We start from the raw sequence: 17,682 nt of genomic DNA, 5'->3' as shown, positions 1-17,682 counted from the left end.
TAATAATACTTTCAAGTACAGCGGACCCTCGCTAGAGCGCGTATTTGCATATAGCGTGGGTGTGGTGATGGATCCCAAATTTAAACATTTAAATTGGGATCCATGATAACACGGCCCCTGCTATAACACGGTTAACGCATGGATCCCGAACCCTACATTCTAGCGAGGATCCGGTGTATTAACTTGGAGATTTCCAAAATCAAACTTTCACTATTTCACTCTTCATTCAGGTTGCACATTTTAAACGAAATTACTCGTCTTCTGGTTCTTCAGCAAATGCACATTACTTCAGTGTATCGGTTGAAAATGGTGCAGGGGAATGTTGGAGTCCCGACTGCTTTAATAGAAGTGTGTATTTTTCTTAACATTTCAGAAGTATCATTTGATCAGTCTCTGGAATACTGCCAGACAACATATTTTACTAAGTTGTCCAAGGGCCTATTCTTTTTATTTTAAGAACATTGATCAGGTTGTCTTTTTATTTCCTCTAAATTCTGTTTATAAAAAAAAAACACAACTTTTTGAATTGCTATGATCAGTTATTAGCAGTTTGTGATCGTTCGTGGCACAACATAAGCAAAAAAAAAAAGTTGTCTAAAACATTTTTTGCAATAAGTTTTCTTCATGTGTATTTGTTATGAGCTGACTGACTTCTTTCTAATTTCTCTCCACAACTGAGGATGTCAAACTCTCACCACCATCTTTACCATGAGGCGGAGTAACCCTGATAACTGTATTTGAAGTGTGTGTCCTACAGCAGGGTTTCCGTGTAATCTCTTGTAGCTTGGTCTGTCATTTAAAAGCAGCACTGCCAGCAGTGTCACATGACAGTGTAAAAAAATATGGCTCTACATGCACCTCAGTTACCAAGATCAAGCACACACAGGTCAGGTAATTCCAAAAGTGAAGGTAGATTCACTAATATTAACTCTCATATTGCATGTGTAGTATTTTCTGTTTGTCTTTCTCTTATTGATTGTAAATCTTAATGTATTATTCCTATTAATATAACCCATAAAATATACAGAAGACGCTGCATGGTAGAGCTAATGTTGTTGGATCAAGCCAAATGTTTGCAATTACCTGACTTTTGAGTTCACATTAAAGCTAAGTTTTTTAAATTGCAACGAGGGGGAAATATTTCAGCAGATGAAGACGTTCCTTTGAAGATGTAAACGTAACTGTCCAGCCTTCTATAGCTACTTTACCATGATGCAGGGCCTTGGAGGGAGTAGGAAACTGGAGATGTTTCTGGACACCCTGTTCCATTGCAGTTGATTTTGTAATGTACAGTATCGCCTATGAATGATGCTAATGTTCAGCAAGTTCTTGACTGAAATTACAACTGTAATTACAGAACAGCTCTTATTGTTCATTTGTGTGAGCACTCTGTGTTCCCTGTTTCAGAGATTGGAAATGCATATGCTGTGCTGAGCAATCCAGAAAAACGAAAGCAATATGACCTTACAGGCAGTGAAGAGCAAGCATGCAATCACCCTGGCAATGGTAGATTTAATTTCCACAGAGGTTGTGAGGCTGACATTACTCCAGAGGATTTATTCAATATGTTCTTCGGAGGAGCGTTTCCATCAGGTATTTACTCATTAATATTTTATGGATATTTATCAGAGCTGCACTACTGAGTTCATGTGATGATTTTTAGAATACTTATTCCAAACTCTTATTTTCCTAATCTACTGTAAGCAATTTTTCCTCTGTGTATTGCTACAGTTTCCTTTTCTGATTACTATGGTGACCTCAAGAGTACATGAAATCATAAATTCATAAATATTGTAGGTTTTCAAAAAATAAGACCTAGTTTATTTAATGCAAATTTCAAAATAGAAGAAGTTTAAATATGAGCTATTTTAAATGTCTCACTCTGTATATTAATTCCCCAGTCTATAGTCATCAAGGCATTTTAGTTTCTCACTCATCTTGTGTGTTTATAACAGGTGTTTTCTTGACTGTTGATGCTTCTTTTTGTAGGTAGTGTACATTCATTTTCTAATGGTCGAGCTGGCTACAATCATCCTAATCAACACCGTCATAGTGGACATGAGAGAGAAGAGGAGAGGGGTGATGTATGTTTGAGTGGTTTTGACCTGAATCTACTGCTAGAGAAAGAAGATTATAGTCATATACATGGCATGATTGCAGGGGAATCTTTGGCTCTGTAGGAACAGCTGAATTTGCAAGTGAAATATTTTTACAGGGACAGCCTAGCTCCTTTGGTAAACAGACATGAAGATTTGCATAAGGTGCAGTAAACAGAACAAAAGATTCCAAACTAACATCCTAAATGATTTAAGCTAGTTTCTGGTCACTAAGAGCTTGTATGTACTTGAAAATTAATTTGGATTGAGCAGGGCAGATTGATTTAAATCACCAAGTGGAAACCGTTGATTTAAATCATTAAAATTGATTAACTTTTCCATCCGTACTTCAGTTATTTTCTAAAGAAAGTTGCATTCTCATTGGTTGATATAACTACTAACATATTTTGCTTTACAACTAAATAGTCTTTACATTAGATGTGGTACATCTTTTTGCTGCCTCGGAGGGTACACTCTAACTATAGGCATTTATTTCAGAAATTATATAACATAACATTTTCAGGTTATTAATTTTACATTTATTATGTTAAAAATAGTGACTGATACATCGCTTATATATTATGTAAATAATTTTTGCTCATGATTTGTGTCAAGCTGAATTAGGATGGTAACTGGAATTTAATTTAACACCATAAAACAGCTATATAATTTATTAAAACAACACTAAATGTTTTGGATATATAAATTTCTCTTATCAAAACATGTTACACATTTACAACTAAATTTTAATAAGTTTAGGCCTTAATATATTTTGTATTAAATTGAGATTTCATTTTTAAATGGGTTTATTTTTAAAAAGGAACTTCTTATAATTTAAATAACAAAAATTTTAAAAATCCAATTTAAAACGTCCAATATTTTTCCACCTTGATATTAAGGTAGGAAGTTAATTTAAAACACAATAGCTACTCCTGAGAATAACTTCATATGTGAACGCTCTTGTTCTGGAATAAGAGCACCTTATTCACATTTATCCTAATCTACTTTAAAAGTGGATTAAGTTAAGAGCATTCACACATGCAGTTACTTAAGAATAGCTGTTTCAGAATTTCAGAATAGCCCTAAGTGTGGCGTGCCGTGTACCTGCATTTAGCTACTTATTTGACATCTATATAAACCTGGTCCAGTTCATTAAATCAGTGAAAAGACTCATTGACTTCAGTGGGCGTTGAATTACAACTCTGGAGTTTTAAATGCATCTCTTCAGTGTTGTATGATGCAGTATGTATTGGATTCCTGTTAACTAACTAATGCCATTTATACTTGGGTTGTAAACTGTTGGGATAGGGAAAGCCTTTCTCTTGTGTGTGTGCAGTGTCAGCACAATGGGGTTCTAATTTTTGTTGGAGTCTCTGGGCACTATTACAGTACAAATAATAATTATGAGTGATTTTGGGATAGGGATATCTGAGAGTACCTAAAATTTGTAGTTGTTCTACAAAGCAGTTGGTCTTTTGGATTTTTAGGTTATTGGTATAGTGTTCAATCTTAAAAAGCAAATCCCAGATTAAACCCTGCCAAATTTGCATACTATCTTGATCCCGATTTTATGAAATGCCCAAATCTTATTTGTTCTGTTCCGTAGGGAGGCTTTTCTATGTTCATCCAGCTGATGCCTATTATTGTATTGATCCTCGTCTCTTTGTTGAGCCAGTTGATGGTTTCCAATCCTCCTTATGCCTTGTACCCAAGATCGTAAGTAATGCTGATTAAATTTGTTAAAAAAATACTTCTCCATTTTTAAAATGCCCTTTTTATTTCTTTGCATGGCTTTTTAACATCTGCTTTGCAGAGTCATCTTCTACTTGTATCAAGTCAGGCAGTTGACAAAAACAACCTCCTGACCTGTGTTGTTAAGGTCTGAATTATAATGAAAGCTGGAGAAATTCTCTATTCCCCCTTTTCCCCCAGAGTAGACTTTGTTACAATATTTTATCCCTGCCTGTCTGGAAGGGAATACAGGTGTTGAAACTCATATCTATTTCAGACGGAAGGGTATCTAAAACTCCATATTTTTTCTTGAAAGAAATAACTCCTTTGACAAATCATGCAGGAGGTAAATTGCTATCACTGCTTGTAGGGTTCTCACTCTCTTGCAGAACTGCTGGACTTCATAGAAGGAAGGCTCCTTCTCCTGCAGCGTTTGAGCTCCACAGGAGAGAGATGTTCTTCCCTTTTGAGGCTAAGCTCCTGTGATACAAGCACCACTCCTCCAGAGCACGCACAAACCATGAGTTTTTAATCCACAATATGCCAGCATGCAGGTGGATTTCTCAAGGGCTGCAGTAAAACATTTTAGAGTGAAATGTTGCAGGCTGGGGACCTCGTTTTTTGTTTTGCCAGGTTCCAGTGTTGGTTGGTTGTTTTATACTTATTTATTTATAATGTTTTAAAACAAAGATGGCTTACTAAAATTACTTTTGAAGATGGAGAGAGGTAAAAGGCAGAAGTTCTATATTCATATGAATGTAAACATTTTCTTCTGTTAAACATGACACTCCCACTGCTTTTCATTACAACTCTGACTTTTCTGTACTTTGAAATAGTGTACTCAGTGAAACCTTATTGCTGCTCACCAATGGCAACATTTGAAACATACATATTGTGTATATAAAAAGAATAACAAACATGTCTCTCACAGAGGTACAGGGCAGACCATCAAAATGAAGACAGAAAACCTGGGTGTCATTTATTATGTCAGCAAGGACTTCAGAAATGAATACAAAGGAGTGTCATTACAGAAGGTGGAAAAGAGTGTGGAAGAGGACTATGTGTCCAACATTCGAAATAACTGTTGGAAGGAGAGGCAGCAAAGTAAGTTTACCCAATGAGTAATGTTTGGCACGTCTCAAAAACACGTGTTACCATGAAAAGCTTATTTCTGTGTTAGAATAGAATGAAGTGACTATTTTTACTAAAAGGTGTTTACATGTGATTTGCATGAAAGAACCAATACAAAGGCCAGTCTTTCACATTTGTTGCATTTTAAAAATACACCAAGTAGTCTGTGTTAATTCCCAAGGTTTTTACTTGACGACTGAAGGAAACAACTGCCACCTACAAAATGATAGATTCCTTGTTCTGTTAACTGTGACCATTTCTTAGAAAGTGAATTGTTGTAAATTTTTGGCATTGAATGACACACTTATTAATTTGACTACATTAATAATGGGAAAGAAGGAAAACTTACTTTGACCTGAGGTCTTGAACTTCCTGTATTTAGTTCTGGACAACGCTAAAAATGACACACTGAAATTCAATATCATGTACATCTTTGGGGCCCAAAATAAATGTTTCACTTTCTGTCATTTTATCTCCCTTCCCAACAACTAGCAACTTGTGCAATATCAGATATTAAAAAACAGGTTGTTTAGGCTACTAACTTTTTTCTTACCCACATTAATTCAAATATAATTTAGCCAGCTACTTTTTAGAAGGGATAGAGCGCAAATCCAATCCTTTAATACCTGTGAGCGACGTAAAATGTTGTCAGACTGTGAAGGTAGGGCTGCAAAAAATCACATCAAAACTGAAGTGAGAAAGAAAAATGACATGTTTTTTAACATCCAATATCTCACAATCTACAGGGACTAGATATTCTTTGGACCAGTACAAATGTTTACAAGATCATGAAGTCTTCCACTCATTGGTCATGGATCAATCAACAGACATAAATAAAAGTTAGATCCCTATTTTTTGTCCCTCCAAAATAAATTAACATCCTTTAGGTAAAGCTTAGAATTAATTAATTTAGAATAATTAATACTAGAGTTGGACGAAATAATTTTTTCCCATGAAAGATTTTGAACAAACATTTTTCATTCACGGTTTTTGAGAAATTTTGAAATGAAATTTAAAATTTTGAGTTTTGAATTCTGATTTTTTTTTCCTCTCTCTCCCTCTTCACATTCCCCGCTTTTCCCCCATTGGAAACACTGATGCGATAGAGATTTTTTTTAAGTGTGTGAAAGTAGGAGGGGGTGCACTTCTGCACTTGTTTAAACATGGAAAAATGGAAAGTAAACACAAATAGTACTTTCTCTAATTTGTTTTTACTTTTTTCACTTTCAATTTTTTTAAGAGTATATTCTCCACCTTCTCACACTAAAAAAACCCACACTTCTAGCCAACATCATCCTGAGGGGAAAAGTACAAAAGAGACAGAGAGAAAAATAGTTTTTCCCACTTTCTGAGGTTTGTTAATCTCTACTGTCCCTTATGCTTGCTTTTTTCCAGTAGTAAAAGATGAGGGGAGTAAATAAGAGTGAGAGGGAGTGGGTGAAGATTCCAAAAGTAAAAAGCAAAATAGTTGTTTTGAAATCTAAACTGAAAGGAGAAACAATTAGGAATGAAAACTTTCATTTTGAAATTTGCTGTCATAAAATGTGGTCAAATAACATTTTCCTGCTTAAAAAAATGGTTTTCAACTAAATCCTATTTTTCTACAGGATACATTTGCTATTTAGAGTAGGAAACGTACAAATGTATTTGTAGATTTGAGCTTAAATGTTGATGTGACTTCTCCTTAAAATAATTGCTAAAAAAATGAGACATGCAAGGGTACATAGGTACCATCTCATAATAGATGCAACATAATCTTTTTGAGAAGTAATACGTTATTATTGTTTAGTCCCTTTGTTTCTGTTTTACAGCAGGTTTTTGCATAATGCAAGATGCTGCAAAAAAAAAAAAAAAAAAAAGGTGGGGAGAGATGTGGAGGGTAGGAATTCTGTAGAAGTTCTCTACATCAAAAATTGATTTAAAAAATATCCTATCAAAGCAGGGTTGGGGATGGGTTTTGGGCGGGTTATTTTCTTCAAGGCTTAAACATGTCAATTTGAATATTTAATGGAAGTCTCACAAACTATAATGTGGTTAAAATAGCAAATCCAGGTAGGGGATCACCAGGTGGCTGAACTAAATGGCTGCTGTGTGTCTGAGTTCTGAGGGGACAGCACAGTAATCTGCCTTTATTGACCCCCTCATCCCCCATATCTGCTAATCCCTCTTCCCCCGCGCCCCCCCCCCCGAAAGCAGAGCATGAGATTGCAGAGGAAGGACCATTCAAAAACATCCCCAAATTTTAAAAAAAAATAAACACCCTCACTAAGAAGTCCTTCAGGCTCGCAATATGGGGGAGGCCTCTCTGACTTCAATTTGAAGACAAAGCACCCAAAACAAGGAGGAATGAGCGGGCCAAAGAAAATCAACCACCAACCAGGGCGAACGTTAGGGAGTAGATCTTTGAGTCTGACTACAAGATGTAAGACATCCAAGATTCAAGCAGTAAAGAAGGAAGTTACTGATGTGGAATATTGAGTCATTGTGCTAGAAATGTCTGGCCTAGGACAAACGAGAGAGAGAGAGATGTAGCATAAATTGGACGATATGGAAAATAGATCAAGGAGAAACAACATTGGACTTAAAGGATTGCCTAAAAACTCCAAAGCAGGAAATCCAATTTGGTTTGTAAGAACTTCAGTTACAGAGTTGATCAGTCAAAGCTGTGGGGGGTCAGAGAGCACATAAGGTGCAGCTCTCTCCACCTGGACCTCTTACCAGTCCTCATTGTGCCATTTCATTACTATCAGCAGAAAGATTTAATTATGAAAAAAGCCAGAGGGCATCTGCAACTTGTACTCAAATGGGGTAAGCTGCAATTTTTCCAAAACCTTTCTGTCCTAACTAGAGCTGTGTGCAGAAGTTGCATTTTGCAAACACTTCCAAGGTTTTGGAATTTGACTTCATTCTGAATCAGAATGGAAGCCTAAAACTTTACAATGATCTGTGAAGGAAAATTCCTGAAGAAAATCATTGCAGGTTGATTGAAATGTTTTTTTTATGACCATCTAAATGTTTTGTACAGTATATAATACAAAATTTTTAAAAAAATCAAAATAGTCATTTCAAAATGAAAAATCTAAATGTTTCATTCCAAAAAGTTGAAATGTGATGTTTCAACATTAGAACTTTTTTCAGGGGTTTCTTCTGAAATAAAAGTGAAATGAACTTATTTTTTCAAAGTGTTTCACTTTAGACAGTAGAATGCAGTAGCATATGGTTCCATCAAAATTCTCCAACCAGCTCTAGCCCAAGCTTTAAAAGAAGAGGAGAGAGCTAGGGGAGATTATATTGGCTGTCAGGATGGCAAAGATTTGCTAAAGATGGGGATTCCTGTTTAAATTCTCATTCAGCTTCCAAAATCAGTATTGTATAGTTAGAGACCTTAAACGAGGGAAAATACAGTCCAGTTTCTTTGGATAGAAATCCACATTTCAGACATACGAGAGTATACACCAGAGGTAGAAAATAATAATGAGCTGATTAAAAAACTTTGGCAGATTCTGAAGCCCAGGGAAAGGAGGGTAGGATAAGATAAAATACTCTAGAGTACATACTGGCAATGGCAGAAGTGAAGCTGAACAAGAGAAGAGTCAGAAGTTTCACTCAATTTCATAAAGACTTTGGAAACAATATGTCCTAGATGGTGTAAAGAGGCTCACTCTGTAATATGGTAATGCCCTGTTAAATTGGAGGGATTTGATGATAATTTCTCATTATGCAGTAATATGATAATTTTGTTTGTGATGTTTACATGGCATTGATTTTGTAAACCTAATAAAACTCCCTAAATAGCTTTTAAAAACCAAAGAAATAGCAAATCCTAAAAATTAGAGTTTCTATATGTGTAATAAGGTATTCCTGCTTTGTATTTTATTTATGAAAATATCTGCTCCGTGTTCAATGGTGGGTTTTTTAGATGTCATTCTTTGCTATTTAAAAACTTCTTTCCAAAGCTGTTTGTCTTTAATTAATGACTTATTCGTTAGAATTTTAACCTGAGACTGAAAAAGAGATGTTATGCAATTCAGATACTCCACAATGTAGGAACTCCTGTAAAACAGAACACAGGGATTATTTTATGCCTGAGAAACTGGCATATTTAGTGTGCTGGACAACTAGGTCTCAAAGGCCTCTCTCAGAATGGATTTTGAACACTGCCAGGGTAACTAGAGGTGTACCATTAAGATCACACAGAAGATCATTGACCACAGGGGTGAAGTGATCAATATCTTTATTGGTGTACAGTAAGTAAGCAAGTAATGGGGGATAGGGAATCTCTCTGAAATCAGAAAGTACGGATTGAAATATAAGAACACTGAAAGTCTGTTACCGGCATTGGCCTTCAAACTTGCAAGCAATGCTGACGGAAATCCAGCAGAGGGAAGCCTGCAATAAAATGACACATTGATGTCACTATGATTATCAATTGGGAGCAGCAAACAGAGTGATGCAAGGTGTGAGGAGGATTTAGATGTTTGGGGTAGGTCTGAGTGAGAGAGAGTCTTGCATACACATGAAATTACTACTTTAACCCTAAAAATCTTTCTTTTTTAAGAAACAGACTTGCTGTACGCAGCAAAAGTGTACCGAGATGATCGCCTCCGAAAGAAAGCAGACTCCTTGCCCATGGACAACTGCAAAGAACTAGAAAGGCTCACCAGTATCTATCGAGGAGGATGAACTAGAATTTTACCCGTGCAACCTTAAGTACGCTATTATATCTCTTGTCAAGTGAGAAGAGATTTAGTTTCATCCTGGAAGTTGAAAAGAGGGTGGATGTAAAACTCTACTGTGTAGCTGTTTCCAGAATCCTTATGATGAAATTTCATTTAATGGCTTCTTTACCTACTATGAAATATAGAACAAAGTCAGTTTACATTATTTTAATTGTTTAGATTTTACTTCAAAGGTTTCCATGAATTCTTTCAGCAGAGAGAGTAGCTCAGAAAGGATGCCACGCTTGTAGAGACTTAGTCATAGTGGTTCTCCTCTAACATATTTGTCATGTAAATATCTATGGAAAGAACACTTTGTGTATATACAAGTTAAATGACTTTCTATTTAAAATATCAGAAATTTAGCTCCATAAAACATTTTGTTTCACTGATGAAATAAATAGTATGACTACATCACTCCTTATTCAGATGTCAAGTGTGTGTAGTTTAAAAAAAAAATATTAAACACTTTATCTCTAACTTTATGTAAAATCTTCAGGCTTTACCAGCTTAGAGGAACTTGATATTTTTAAAATATAGTAGTGTATATTCCGAAATATATGTTGGGATAAATTTAATTTGGTGTAGAGTAGCAATTAGCTGTTGTTGTTTTTAAGAATTTCTGACCAATACTAAGAAAACCAAGAGCTTCACTAATCTCTTTTAAAAGTAAATATTTGTAAAGTGCTATGCAGAAGTTATGAACATTGCTTTTAGTACTTGGAGTACTTTACAGCAACTCTGCCCTTTGGCATTTCAGTTGTATATAAGTCCATAAGCATGTTGAACATGCATTCCCAGGTTCCTTATTTTTCACTGAAAAGGTAGAGGGAAAATCTGCAATAGTAATTAGTTTTAAAAAAAAACAAAACGATGTTTCCTCTGGGGAGATTCGCAGTTTCTCATTTCAAGCTAGTATCTTCAAACTGATTCCTATTCACTCAACACAAGTGGAATAGGAAAATCACTGCTCAAGTCAAGCGTTGTGCCTTTTAACACTTCTGACAATTAACTATTAAATGCTTAGCTGCCTTGTAACATTCTGCTGTGATCAGAGCCCCACAAATTTGATCAAGTACAGGAACAAGAGGAAGTCACAAGATATAAAGTTGTTTCAGTCCAGAATCTTGCTGGATGGACTTCCTGTAGGTGAGAAAACATACCATTTAACTATTAAATACAATAAAGTATCATTTAATTCCATGGACTGAACATGTAAATTATATGTATCCACACATGCTGTCACAAATTAAGGGGCATTCTGAAAAAGCTGGATACAGGGTGTGTGATGCCGATAGAAAGAAATGAGTAGGTGCTTTGAGTGTAGTAGGTGAAATTTCTACATCATTGTACTGTTTGTCAGTGCAACATAGCAAAATATTTTGTCTTTCATTTGTGAATGCTGGCTATTTGGTAATAAGGGCAGTCCATTGTTTTAGAGAATTTCTCTCTCTAAATTTATCAAATTGCGGGGAGGCAAATTCTGCTCTCTGGTTATAACAGTGTAGCTACTTAACTGAAGTCAGTGCCCTATTCAACTTCATTGGGCTTACTTTGGATTTACACTGGTGTACTTTGTGAGCATAATTAGTCCTTAGAGCCACATTAAATGCTGCTAATTTGAGTGGACCTTAAGCCTTTTGTGTTTACCTTTTCTAAAGTGTCTCACTGGAAGTGCCCAGTATTGTATATGGTGGTGTAACATGGAACAGGCTGGCTGGTGACGTACAAAGCTAATAGCCAAACCAAAACATTCTTCCTCTTTTGGAAGAGGTAATGTTCATAGTGGAAATCAAAGGTGAACTTCAAAGCGAAGAGCTGAAAACTGAAACGAAGCAGGGTTTCTGTGCTGAATGTCCCCACGAATCAGGTTTTGGGGCAAGGAGAGACGAATGATGTATCACATTCATCTATTTATTGTAGAAATCATCCAAATGTTTGCAGTTTGCCTTAGAAGTAAAGAAAGCGAGCAAATGTGGATTACCTAAATTCTAAAAGTATCCCGAAAGCATCATAAATATGCTAATTTGGAGGACATAACATCAAAGACCTTGTCAAATTCTCTAGATAGTCGTAATAGAAGAATTTTTTCAATGGTCTTGAGCAAATGCACTGGCCTCCTGCTTCATAGATATGCCTGTATGCTTGTGGGTGCCATTTTTTCAGTGAACACAAAGGGAAATGATTTCACAGTGTGTTTATAAAATATGGGGGCTGTGAAATCACAGTTAAGAAATATTTTTAATAAAGCTGCTTACAATAAACCTGTAGTTACTGCACAGTTAGAACTAGGCTGCTACATTCCATTGAATTATAAATTATTAGAAAAATAATTACCTTTCTAAGCATATTCCATTTAAAAAACATGTTTTGATTGGTTGAAAAAATGCTGCTTAACACTTGATAGATTAAGTATTTGCAGTCTCTCTTACTGAGACCAGGGTATGGGAACTGGGGAAGCATGGGTATTACTTCCTATTCCTGCCTACCTTAAAGGTGATCTGCAAGGATTCTTTTAAAGTTGGCCATATGTCCTGTTTTGCTTCTTTGTAATGTATTTTAAAAATAAAAGTCTGGGGTTTTTTACTTTTTTTAAAAAAAACTTAATATCAGGAATATCAAGTCTCCTTTTCCTTGGTTTTGCTGAAGGATCTTCTGGGTAGCTCAAAGTATGTTTCTTGTGAGCAAGATGTTAACTGAAGGGATAAATATCCTTTCTCAAAAATGTTAATTAGTCTTAAGTTAAATATTATCAAAAAAAAAAAAAAACAGAGTTTTAAGCAGCCTGACTTAAAAATCCCTGTACTTTTTAGCTGCTCGGATTTTACTCTGGACTCTTGTGAGTCAGTCACTTCACTAGTCCTCCAGTCACCATAGAGATTTCCAGCTTGCACAGAACCTGAATTTCTCAACTGAAAAACCAGCTGAGAAAAATCATTTAACAAAACAGATCCTTGTAGGCTAACTTGATATATAATAAAGAAGCAAAAACAAGCCCATTTATTTCCTTTGCAAAGGTGACCTTTAAAAAAAATCCCCACAACATAACATCTATGTTTTAGTCAGTGGAGAACCCTGATTTGTTACCAGTTTACAGTAATATATATTTTGCACATTTGGTAAACATTTCAGTAGAAGTTCTGTTTGTTTACCTAAAAACAAACTTAAAAGTGAATTTAGGACTTAAAAAAAAAAAGACTTATTTGTAAGATTACAAAAGACAAAGTTTATAGCCATTAAAATATAGTTAGCACTTTATTTTAAAGCAAGGATCTCAAACTCGGATCACCACGAGGGCCACATGAGGACTAGTACGTTGGCCCGAGGGCTGCATCACTGAAATCTTTTCATACAATGATACAAAAGTATAGTCAAAAATGAAAAAAATGAAGAGTAATACAGTATGCTATTAAAAGTCAATGTAGTAACTTTTTAAAAACTGTAATGTGAAGAGGGGTTTTAATAAAATATAAACACCTGTAACTATTCCTTATGTGGTCAGTAACGCTGAGGATGATCTACACTAACAGTCTATCAACACAGCTGTAATTGCAGGAACTTTTTAAAGTAACTATACATACGTAATATGTTGCCACTTTTAACAAACATTCTTCCCAACTACTTACAGCAAAGAATCTCACATGCTGAACTTCATACCTCAGACTCCTCATTTAGTCCATGAGGCCCTGCCCCTGCCCTGCCTCTTCCCACCCCTTCACTGACCCCATTCCAACACCTTCCTCAAAGTCCCCGCCCCAACTCCGCCTCCTCTCTGCCCCTATTCCAACCCCTTCCCCAAATCCCTGCCCCAGTCCTGCCTCTTCTCCACCTCCTCCCCTGAGCGTGCCATATCCCTGCTCTTCCCCCGTCCCTCTTGGAAAGTCCTAAGTGCTGCCAAACAGCTGTTTGGCAGCGGGAAGTGCTGTGAAGTAGGCGGAGGAGCAGGGAGGAGGGGATCCTGGGAGTTTGGCTGCCAGTGGAGTTGGCGCCTATGATGGGCTGCAGGAAATAATTCCACTGGCTCTGTGTTTGAGACCCCTGTTTTAAAGGATCAGAGTCAATTTAAAAACTTCCCTCTGGAAATCTTTGACCTATTGTTACAAGTAACAAGTAAGAGTGCTATTATGATGAAGGGGCAAAACAATATCTATTTTTCAAGTTTGTTTATTTTGTAGTAGTTTCACTGACTGACTCACTATTACAGGGGAATCAGTGTCCTCTGTGTGGGTCTTTCACATAGGAACAAGTAGAGGAATACACAGGAAAATGCAATAGTAAAACAAAAAACTGACGGGAACTCAAAGGTAGGCGTCATTACCTGAAACTTTCACTCTTTTTATTTAATTCACCAAAGTGATCATATGAATGGTCATACTGGATCAGACCAAAGGCCCATCTAGCCCAATATCCTGTCTTCCAACAGTGGCCAATGCCAGGTACCCCAGAGAGAATGAACAGAACAGGTAATCCATCAAGTGATCCATCCCATCGCCCATTCCTAGCTTATGCAAACAAAGGCTAGGGACACAATCCCTGCCCTCCTGGCTAATGGCCATTGATGGACCTATCTTCCATGAACTTATCTAGTTCTTTTTTGAACCCTGTTGTAGTCTTGGCCTTCACACCATCCTCTGGCAAGGAGTTCCACAGGTTGAGTACGTTGTGTGAAGAAATACGTCCCTTTGTTTGTTTTAAATCTGCTGCCTATTTAATTTCATTGGGTGACCTTTAGTTCTTGTGTAATGAGGAGAAGTAAATAACACTTCCTTATTTACTTTCTCCACACCTGTCCTGATTTTATAGAGCTCTATCATATCCAATTAGTCATCTCTTTTCCAAGCTGAAAAGTCCCAGTCTTATTAATCTTTCCTCTTATGGAAGCTATTCCACACCCCTAATCATTTTTGTTGCCCTTTTATGTACCTTTTCTAATTCGAATATATCTTTCTTGAGATGGGGCGATCAGATCTGCATACAGTAATCAAGATGTGGGCATAACAGGGATTTATATAGAGGCAACATGATACTTTGTCTTCTTTTCTGTGCCTTTCCTAATGATGCCCAACATTCTGTTCACTTTTTTGACTGCCGCTGCACATTGAGGGGATGTTTTCAGAGAGCTATCCACAATGACTCAAAGATCTCTTTTTTGAGTGGTAACAGCTAACTTAGACCCCCATCATTTTATATGTTGGGATTACATTTTCTAATGTGCATTGCTTTGCATTTATCAACATTGAATTTCATCTGCCATGTTGTTGCCCAATCACCCAGTTTTGTGAGATGCCTTTGTAACACTTGTAACTCTTTGGAATTAACCATCTTGAGTAGTTTTGTATCATCTGCAAATTTTGCCACCTCACTGTTTACCCCTTTTTCCGGATCATTTATTAACATGTTGAATAGGACTGATCCCAGTACAGACCCCTGGGGGACACCACTATTTACCTCTCTCCATTCTGGAAACTGACCATGTATTCCTACCCTTTGTTTTCTTTCTTTTAACCAGTTACCAATCCATGAGAGGACCTTCCCTCTTATCCCATGACAGTTTACATTGCTTAAGAGCCTGCATTGCAACCTTCTCAGTTTCTTTTCCAAAGGGAACAAACATCACATTCCATAGATATATTGTAGGTGTGATCAAAATCTTTCATTATTTAAACCTCCTGTTTTCCTGTCCTTTGTAGTACTTGTGGTGTCACTCTAGCAGAAACCAGAAAATGTGGAGCTCAGATTTCTCAGGACCTTGGAAGAAATTTTGCTGAAGATGTAGTGCTTAATAACAATTGTACATAGCCAAATACTTTTCCCCCTCTTGGTGAAGCTGCTTTCTTTGAAATCCGTGGCAAAATTCCATTTCATTGAACTCAATGGCAAACGTCATTTATTAAATACAATACAGTATAATTTAATTCCATGGACGGAGTATGTATGTTCCATCTATCAACACATGCTGACCAATTACGGGACTTCCTGAAGCTGTGGGATACAGGGTACATGATGCCTGTAGAAAGAGTGAGAGAGTGTTTGAGTTAGTGGGTGACAGTGACTCAGTTGCTCTTTGGGGACTTCAGTGGGGCTCATTGTGGGGGGGACCAAAAGTGGAATTAGCCATTTGCAGTATCAGACCCATACACCTTAACAAAGCCATTCATTTTACTTTAAATCATTCTTGGTGTACAGTAAGGAACAGTTTAATCTTAAACCTCTGTTCACGGTTTTCCCCCATGTAGCCATTTTAATTATACCAGAAGCTCCCATGATCTGTTAATGAGGCAGCTGAAGATTTTACAGGGATCTTATTTCACTGGGAATCTCTTTAGAAGTTACCTTAGTCCACCAAATCCATTATTTTATCCTATGTTCCTATGATTATTTTTGGTAGGAGATGGTGGGCCCTCAACTTTCATTAAAATGAATTGCCTTTTTCATATTCTGCAAGAATGATTTGTATGTCTTTATGCCTGAACTGGTGGTTTGTTTGTTTTTAACACAAGGCCAAATATTCAAAAGTACTCCGAATTTGTTGTGGAGCTGGATTTTTCGAAAGAGCTTAGCTTCTATTTAGGCACTTAAAGCAGTCAGATTTTCAAAAGTTCCCAACACCCAGCAGTTCCTGTTTAGTACAATAACAGCTGTTGGATGCTGAGCGCCTTTGAAAATCTGCTCCTATGGTCTTGGGGGAGAGGGTTGAGATTGTTCTTCTTTACAACCATCTGAACAAGCGAAATACTGAATATTCACAACCGCTATTTGTACTTATAAAAATACAGGCAAACTTGCATTATGTGACAACTTCATTTCCCTTTTTGAATATGGTATGTAATACTTATATAGTATCATGCAGATCCATAGTCATATGATGCATGCACATGCAAATACTAATATATGCATACACCTATATATCTATAAAACTGCATTTACTGGAAATGGGCCTCAATGGGGAGGGGCAAGTAAGTCATGAACTATCTTGATAAGGTCTCTGAGCATTTCAGTCTTTCACCTTCTGCTGTTAACTTTGAGAGTAACGTTGTTGGCATTGTTAAAAAAAATTTTTTTTGAAACCATTTGCTTTTTGGGTATTAACCATCATAGCAGAAACATTTATAATCTTATGAAAATGGATAAACTTCCCACAATGCTTGATTATTGTTAATTGACAAATTTTCAATTTTGATCTTTCGGAATCTTCACCTTTTCCCTAACTGAGTCAGCCTACCACTTGAACTGTGTGGATTGTAATCCACTGACTAACCACGTAGTAAGTTTAGGTTCGTCATCATGAACCAACACAAGATTCCCTTTCGTCCATTAAATCTGCATGGAGATGCGTTTTTTTCCTCCACATAGTGGGATAGAGGAATGAATGAACACAGTGATCAGACTGTCCAGTTTTGGGCACTTAACAGAATAGATGGCTGCCTCTATATTTCTAATCCCATCAGTTTAGCTGAAGAAAGGGGTAGGGAGGGGGTGCGAACTGATAGGAGAAACTTGGAAAAGGAAAAAGAAACCCATCCTTTTAACTTTCATGCAGATCTAGTCTGTGTTTTAGGGGAAATAGGTAGAATGAGGCCTCTTGGTATAATCTTTTAGATGACTTTGTAATCTTGAAGGAAAGCTTCAGGTTTCAAGCTCCTTTTTCAGTTTGGTTACTCACTATTAAAGATACGAATTTTTTCCAATATGTTTAAATAATTTCCTTTTTAAGCATGTTGAACAGAAACATAAATATTCCTTATATTAAGGGTTATGTGAAATGTAGTTTTTAAAGCTTCTTTGCATGTATAATTTCCCTGACAAGTACATGATTCCTTTTCACTCAGTACCAAGGTTTGCTGGTCTTGGGACCACTAGACTTGTGAATCTTGTGTGTGCATGTGTTTAGAGGTGTATATATTTCTTTTCCAGCTAATACCTCAAACTTGTGATAGTTTAATATTGTGCCACTGTAAGTTTGCACAGAGCAGAGCTTCCATTAGGAATTAAAATTATCCATCCAA

The 17,682-nt window shown here is 36.5% G+C and overlaps 1 protein-coding gene across 4 annotated transcripts in view; it reads left to right on the top strand.

Moving 5' to 3' along the window:
* Positions 1–17,682, top strand: part of DNAJB14 (DnaJ heat shock protein family (Hsp40) member B14) — a 37,669-nt gene extending 19,987 nt beyond the window's left edge. For 3 of the 4 annotated variants that reach the window (XM_073340781.2, XM_073340779.2, XM_073340780.2), the window contains 5 exons: positions 1,408–1,593; positions 1,990–2,084; positions 3,703–3,812; positions 4,759–4,931; positions 9,517–17,682. In XM_073340781.2, coding sequence (XP_073196882.1) covers positions 1,408–1,593; positions 1,990–2,084; positions 3,703–3,812; positions 4,759–4,931; positions 9,517–9,641 — 689 coding nt within the window. In that variant the 3' untranslated portion in view covers positions 9,642–17,682. Of the gene's footprint in view, positions 1–230; positions 328–1,407; positions 1,594–1,989; positions 2,085–3,702; positions 3,813–4,758; positions 4,932–9,516 lie in introns of those variants that run through there. The other variant, XM_073340782.1, reaches the window with a different exon arrangement.

This window comes from Lepidochelys kempii, chromosome 4, assembly GCF_965140285.1.
Source record: "Lepidochelys kempii isolate rLepKem1 chromosome 4, rLepKem1.hap1, whole genome shotgun sequence".
NCBI lineage: Eukaryota > Metazoa > Chordata > Testudines > Cheloniidae > Lepidochelys > Lepidochelys kempii.
This window is presented reverse-complemented; position numbering and strand designations above follow the sequence as displayed.